The sequence below is a fragment of the Ascaphus truei genome, chromosome 6, assembly GCF_040206685.1.
Source record: "Ascaphus truei isolate aAscTru1 chromosome 6, aAscTru1.hap1, whole genome shotgun sequence".
In the NCBI taxonomy this organism is placed as follows: domain Eukaryota; kingdom Metazoa; phylum Chordata; class Amphibia; order Anura; family Ascaphidae; genus Ascaphus; species Ascaphus truei.
The window spans coordinates 111,278,829-111,287,002 of record NC_134488.1 but is presented as its reverse complement, the minus strand read 5'-3'; the positions used below and the strand labels follow the sequence as shown (position 1 = coordinate 111,287,002).

General features: G+C 40.0%; 1 protein-coding gene across 1 annotated transcript; it reads left to right on the top strand.

Annotated features, from left to right (window-relative positions):
- Window positions 1–272: 272 nt before the first annotated feature.
- On the top strand, window positions 273–5,537 carry LOC142496624 (uncharacterized). The gene is made up of 3 exons (XM_075603286.1): window positions 273–408; window positions 4,099–4,176; window positions 4,540–5,537. Exons 1-3 carry the CDS (start codon window positions 273–275, stop codon window positions 5,535–5,537), a joined length of 1,212 nt encoding a protein of 403 aa, XP_075459401.1.
- Window positions 5,538–8,174: the final 2,637 nt, after the last annotated feature.

Sequence of the window (8,174 nt, the reverse complement as noted above, 5' to 3'; positions counted from 1 at the left end):
ACTTACCTTAGACATATATTCATCCTAAGACATATAGGTTATTCATTAAATTGTCATCATGTAAACTCGTGCCCTGATATGCCCTGCAGCAGTTTAATGAATAACTTCCATAGAATCAAATAGCTGACAGAAACTGACATAGCGTAAAACCAATGAAATCCAAAGAAAATACAAATATCAATAATTTCTTCATCTATATACATTTAAAAAAAAAGAGTTAAGTGACATGCATGGGGAACAAGGCTACATCATTGCCATGATCTTACCTAGAAATGTATTTGCTAGGGAATGCTGTTTTAGCCTTTGGACAAGTGCACTGTGATGATATAGAAATACTCTCAGTGTGTATGACCATCAATTGCCCCTTTAACGCCTTCATTGTCAGAAGTCTGCAAGTACATGGGGCGTGTGAGTGGCTGGCTTCTCTGGGCGTAGTGGCGCTAACCCTTTTAGTGCCACATGAAGTTATCCTCCCAGAGGAAGTCATACCTCAAGGAAATCTGATGCCCCTTAGCTTGGAATGTTTTCAGTAATATCATGAAGCAAATAATAACACAGTAAGCTTTAGCCATGTGTTACACGGTGACCACAGAGGCCCTAATAAATGTCTCTGGGGCTGTAGCATGAGCTACTTTTGGGTTTTAGTTAAATCAACCGAACAAGTAGAAAACAGAGAGGTATCCAACAAATTGTTGGCTTGCAATGCTCAAGAAAGAAGAGAAAAAACATCTCTCCAGAAATATCTAACAAGACCGTGTCTGTGTAAGTCTGACTCAAAGGGAGGGATCTTTTTGCTATACAAATCCCATGGCATCAAGTAGGCAACTGCCCAAGCTTCGAGGCAGTGCAGCTGCTGCAAAGGATCACTTCCTAAGAGAAACCTGCAGTTACAAAACAGATGAATGGTCGATTCCCCTGTTAACCTTTCTAACCTTTCTACACACGCCTGACCTTCTGTCTGCCAGAGATGTATGCTGATATGCTCACTGGGCCTCATGCAGTAAGCGACGATTATGTGAAATCGGCAAGCTTATCGATTAGTCATGTTATTGGCGTTTTTCCCTCTCCGTATGCAGTAAGTGCCGAATACATTCAAAATCAACCAGAAAACAAATCCGCCCACTCTCACGATGATGAGCCGATCACACACAGGTGTATCGGCGTGCGTGGCGGGGTGCTGTTAGGTTGCACAATCACAAATCTTGCTGAATCAGGCGAAACAAGCATGTTTTTGATTGCGCGCCATATTTAAAGGCAACGTGTACTGCTAATCATTCTCTGTGTTGTTGGGAGTGAGAGAGAGAGAGACGCACAGAGCTGGACGATTGAAGATTTGCATATTGACTGAGAGACTTGTTGTGTATTGGGTGAGCTTTGTCCTTTGTTGTTTTGTTTACATCTTTGTCTTGTTTTATATGTGGAAGTGGGTCGTGTGATTGCCTGTACATTTCTTGTCTGTTTTTTGTGAGTGCTGGAAGTATGCCCGCAAAGCGTGGGAAGAGTGATGCTGGTGGGAGTGGGAGTGCTACTCGTGCGAGTACGCGTCGGAGTGAACGTTCTGTTCAGGGGAGTGATGTTGCTGGTGCACCGAGTGGTGTTGCTGGGAGTGGGAGTGCTGTTGTTGGGAGTGGGAGTGCTGGTGCTGCGAGTGGTGTTGCTGGGAGTGGGAGTGCTGTTGTTGGGAGTGGGAGTGCTGGTGCTGCGAGTGGTGTTGCTGGGAGTGGGAGTGCTGTTGTTGGGAGTGGGAGTGCTGTTGTTGGGAGTGGGAGTGCTGTTGCTGTGAGTGGGAGTGCTGGTGCTGGGAGTGCTGCTGGTGGCGCAGTTGCTGATGGGGTGTCTGGTGGTGGCGTGCTTGCTGGTGGCCAGCTTTTGGAGGCTCTTCCATTGGAAGAAGGAGAGTCCAGTCAGCACCAGCCAAGCTCTGACCCTAAACCTGCTCGGAAAAAACGTGTGGAGAAGCCACGTAATCCTCGCTTCAATGACCAGGAAAATAGGGCTCTTGTCACTGGCATTCTGGAGCACTATGACAGTCTCTATGGACATTTAGTAGGTAAGTGTAACTTTACATTTATTATTCAAATACATGTGATCCTAGGTCATCTGAGTTTTGTTCATATGCAAATATGGGTACACAATATCTTTCTATGTTCATTAGTGTGGAAACACAGCTTTTTATCATGCCTTACAAGGACAAATAAACACAGGCGGTCAATTTGCCAGAACTGCATACAATATGAATGCAACCTTGCTTACATGTATAGGTTTAGTAGTGAATGCTCATGTGCTGCACATATTACACATAAAACAGCATGTTTGCTATCTCTTGGAACAGCTAGCAGTGTAGGAAACTGGTGCTTATATTATTATTAATTTACCTCATATCTTTTATATGTTTTTCAAGGGCGGACAAGTGCAGCAAGCAAAAAAGAAATGTGGGACACAATAGTCATTGGTGTCAATGCCTGTGGGAATAGTGTCAGGGACAAGTATCATTGTCGGAAAAGATTTGATGATATTAGGTCCAAATTGAAAAAGAAAATACAAGACCAACGCGTGCATGCTACTGGCACTGGAGGTGGGCCCACACCACAACGTCTCATATTGACTCCATTGGAGGAGCTGCTTCGGCCAAAATTACTTACCGTCGTCGTGGAAGGCTTGGCTGGTGACCGTGACATTGGAATTTATCCGTCACAATTTCCAGCAGGTGATAAATATTACTGTACTAGGCGTGTCGTTGCTTACAGTTATTTTGCATATTTACACTGCTTTTTATACTGTCTTCACAATATAAGCATACCTGCATCTATATATGTATATGTCTGATTCTGTATATATATATCTCAAAATAGACATATATGTAGTAGTCCTACTAAAAGCAGTAACTAATATAGCACGTGCCATTGCGTGCTCATTTACATGTGAATTCCCAAAATGCATAGCTGCAGTGGAAGCAATTGATGGTGGGCGAAGATGGGGAACAACAGGGTAGTACACATGTGTAACACATGTTCATGAGAAATTATTAGTAGCTACAGGTACAGAACAGAAATATGTATCATATTATTGTGTATTTTATTGATTTTACTCCGACAAACATGACATTACTGCCTATTTTAAGCATGCATCAAAGAAATTGCATGTAACGGCCTACAAACATCACTGGCACTAACACATCTATAGTTGCTTATGAAAAGGTCCATTTTTGCTTTATGTCATATACAGACAGCATAATGAGGCACACGTATCATATGTTATGTCATTGTTTTCATAACTTAAACACTGCAGATGACTACTTAGCTCATCTACCATTGTGTTAAAGCAGCTGCAATTAATATCTCATCACAGCATACACTTCAACAGAGGGGGTGGGGTTCAGCACACACACTAATTACAGCCTCATTTCACGGTCAACTTAGTTCACACCATTTGCACCTGTTTCAAGTCATTGAAAGGTGTGGCTGATTAGGCTTTTTGGGGAAGGGAATACCTTTCTTACAACCTGAATAGCACAACTGAAGTTAATCACACTCATTTGAAAGCTTAACTCTAGCTACTAAATGCCCCAACAACTCATTACTTATCAAAGCGTACGTCACACATTAGTTCACTCATATCTATAGTTGAACTACTATGAAAGACACATTATCACACACTGCATGTGTTGTCTTGTTGAGTCACAGCCACATTCAGGTGTGCCACATCTTCGATTAATGTACCACACATATCCTCTACCAAAAACAACACTTTTTGCAATATGACCACCTTCATGATAACCATTGTGAATGGTCATCTCATGATAGTTATGTACATTATGATACTGATATCACTACACAACATATGATTTTTATGTACTCATTTAATCTATTTATCCTCACGCATTACTGCAGAAACATAGTATGTTGTATGTTAGGGAACTCAAAAATTCTAAGTACACAGGCATGTACAGTGTTATTAAAACTATTTATGTTCACTTTCACACACATTTTCGGTTAAGGAACTGATGTTGTTAGTTAATCATAAATACAGAACATACAATAAGTGTTTGTTCAATATTTACACATGTAAATGTAAAACTTATGTTATTGTTATATATAGTTGCCCCTGGAGGACATGTGTCACCTGAGATGGAACAAGTGTCTTCACCTGGGTCAGCCAGCTCAACACTACTAGAAGGTGAGTGTATCATTTGCTGGCCATATAATATGTGCTCTTCTATATGTTATGTTGTCATGTGCATTATTTGTTTTGCACATCTTCTTTAAATAGGATTACTTAGTGTCAGTGAAAATTAAGTGTAAGGCAACATGTATTGTGTTAGTGATGTTAATTATCATGTAGGACTTCTGAGTTTAGAGCAACTTTTCATTCATTCATATTTCATACTGAGTCCAAACATTATTCGTAAGTCAAGGTAGTTTTTAATGAGGTTATAAAACGTATGCTAACATGTTAGGTGTTACTTAGGACACAGTACAATTACATAGTAACACAGCATACATTAACATGCCATTTAATAATGTGTACATTTCTTTTTAGAACATCATGGTGATGAGGATGATGAGTATGATGAGGATGACGCCACAGAAGAGACTGAAATACAATCATGTGACCATGAAGAGGTGCCAATAGAAACTGTTGTACCGCCAAATCGTCCATCAACTTCCACATACGATGCAATTGTAGCTTCAGAGGGAAAAATAGTGGACGCAGAAAATCGTCGCCATTCAGACATGATGACAGTGCTGGAAAGGATGATTGGACTGCAGGAAGAAACAGTATCACAATTGGCACATCTCCACAGAGTCTTCATTGAAGTGCCTAAACAGTTGCAAAAAATCAACACCTCATTCGAAGCATTAGTTGTTCAGCAAACACAAGCTAATTACTGGAGAATGACTAATGTACCACAATTCAACACCTCCCAGCCAGGATCTGTTCATGCAGGTCAGTTTTCACCACATTCATCTGATATTCATTCACCAGGCCCAAATGTTACCGGTCAAGTAGCAGACATTGCTGTGCAGGTTCCTGATGACATCCTACCGCTGCCATCTGTACAAATTCAGCAGCAGACACCTACAAAGGAGGCGACAAAAACAAAACAAGACACACATGAAACAGACCAACCATCACTTGTGCAGTGTCTACCAACTTGCTCACATGTGTCACTGGGCACAAGCCCTGTCCGTGAACAGTCACTACCCAAAAGCCCTGTAGGTGAGTCGCTGCCCAAAAGCCCTGTAGGTGAATCGCTGCCCAAAAGCCCTGTAGGTGAATCGCTGCCCAAAAGCCCTGTAGGTGAATCACTGCCCAAAAGCCCTGTAGGTGAGTCACTGGCCACAAGCCCTGTAGGTGAGTCACTGGCCACAAGCCCCGTAGGTGAACAGTCACTGGCCACAAGCCCTGCCCGTGAAGTGCCAGAGGCCACTCAAAGTGGCTCTGTTGTGCCTAAAGTTGGTGGCAAAAGAAAAAGGAAAATTCAAGAGACAACAAGCAGGCCTGTTACTCGCTCGCAAAAGGAACAAAAAAAATAAATGTTATAATTCAGAAAATATGTCTTTGGTCTTGTTTTGTTGACTTCAGATTATCTAATTACTATTGTATGTATGCTGAAGACTGTGTTGTTTCCAAACTTTCAACTATGTTCTTGTACACGTGAAGTTTTGGAAATGTTAACACTCATAATTAATTGTGTTATAAATATTTATGTTGTAATCGTCTGTTCAGTAATGGTCCACCAGGAGCCAGTTGCTAAGTTTAGAGAAGCTGCCATTGACTTTGCAGCAAAACATTGCATTTGGGTGTGTTAATTGATGTAAGAATTGCATATGCATATTAGTCACATGCAATTATTAAAACACCTAAGTAAGTGCAAACATCTTTCTTGTACGTGTACAGCAGGATTATGTGTAAATTATTACTTACCTTTGCCTTGCTTGGCCATTGTAATTTTGTCCTTTAATCAGTTGTGTGTTCGTTTCTATAACATCTCAGAATGTATAATAATATATATACACACACACACACTGAGTGTGAGTGTGAGTGTGAGTGTGAGTGTGTGAGTGTGTATATATATATATATATATATATATATATATATATATATATATATATATATATATATATATATATATATATATATATAGTACTATATAAACTGGTATACACAAACTAATACACTTCATGCTTCCTTGTGAAAACACTATTTTAATAATACAGGCCTAATGTTTGAGAAATATCCTAAGTATGAGACTCTAACAGTATTGTGCTTAAACAAATGTTTATTACTTAATTCAATCATGTTTCTCACCATTTAAATAGGTTTCATACAAGGTATACTTAATGCCATCAATGTTGTGTGTACTCCTGCAATATAAAAAAAAAAAAAATATTATATATAAATATATATATATTTTTATAAGAGATATATTTATATATATATATATATATATATATATATATATATATATATACACACGTATTTAAACTCATGCAGACAGGGAGTTAACCAGACTTTCACATACACACAGAAATGTAAGCGGGGAAAAAACATTTCTTTTTGCAGGTGTGTTTTTACTGATATGCCTGGCTAAGAAATATTTTCACACACTGGTCTTTGTTATTTTTCAAAAAAACACTATGTGAACGCATTCACAGTCTAGGGATGTTTTTCACAAACGAGATAAAAGAAGGAGAAATGTTTCTCCCACAGTCCCATATCACGAACCACAACTGTTAACCCAATTAGACAAACAAATCCAATTGGCGTTTGAAATAAGGAGTCAAAGTAGTTACTTTTGTTGACCTTGACAAGGAAAAACAGGAGTTTGTTAGCCATTCAGCACATTCATTTTGATGAGCAAATAACACAGACCTGCACACAGCTTTTGTGCTACTCAGACATGGCTGATGAATTCGTTAACAATATTAATCCCCTTTTAGGGTATAAGTACATGATCTGTGAAGCCATCTTGAACAGTCGCGGACAGAAAGCAAGCACACGCCAAATCGATGATTTCATTCGAGCAAAATATCCTTATTACCAAGACCGTAAGCATGCACGGAATTTTAATTCCTCAATAAGATTCACTTTATCAAGTAATGACTTTTTTGAACGTGACCAGGATAAGCTACAACACACCTATGGTTTCTGGAAGATTGCCCCGGAAAAACAATTTATCCTGAAAGACGGCACTTATATTGTCGTGAAAGGCATATTTATTCCTAATGGCAATAGCAATGTATCCGCTACTACTGATCCGTTTGAATCGATACGTGCTGCAATATCTGCAGCCTCCATTCCTGAAACCCACATTGTACAAGAACAAAAGTACTATGATTATGTACCAAGCCTTTCAGCTGAAATTGCATTGGAATGGGAACCGGAAGAAATGAACCTACCTCCCGACCAATTATTTGAAGAAAGCAGTGGCGATTCCTATGAGCGCATCCTGGAGGAGATATGTGCCATACTGGATTCAGCGGTTGGGTTAAGCGTGGATGAAAATGGCTTGCATTTCTGGAGCGACCAGTTGCAGCCAGGCGAAGAGTTAATTCTAGAAGAATGGTAAATATAACAATCGTTATGCGTTGACTCTGCGTTTAAATTTTTTTTTTTTTTGTAACCACCATTTTCACTTTCAATGCGTGGATACAGCGTAACATTGCAGACTGCATAACATGTAGCGATCACAAACAAATTGTTTCCTAATACAATATAGTAGGACCTGAAAGAGTAGTACACATTGCTGACGGAATAAATATACGTACTTTCCTATCCCTTTAAACATATTAGCAACATTTTACCATTACTCTAACACATACCTGTTTTGTTATCATGCAACATCTACAACATTGAAAACCGGGTCCACCACGTATGACGTGGGACCCTTGTCATGGGCCAAGGCGTCCTTAAAAAGGATTAGTGATGTAAGTCCCGCCCCCAAGCGACGTGCGCGCCTCAAAGCCTATTGGCTGTCATGTTTTGTTATAGTAACGGTAACTGCAGTGTGTGATGCGTGCGGCTCAGTGTTTGTAGGCGTACCCTGGGCGTTAGCCGAATGTTAATTGAGTGGGAGGAGTGTTAGCGTGCGTTTCACGCTGGCTTAACATGACGTCACACGTATTGCATTTGCGCATTGTGTTATCGGCCGTGCTTTCTGTTCAAACAC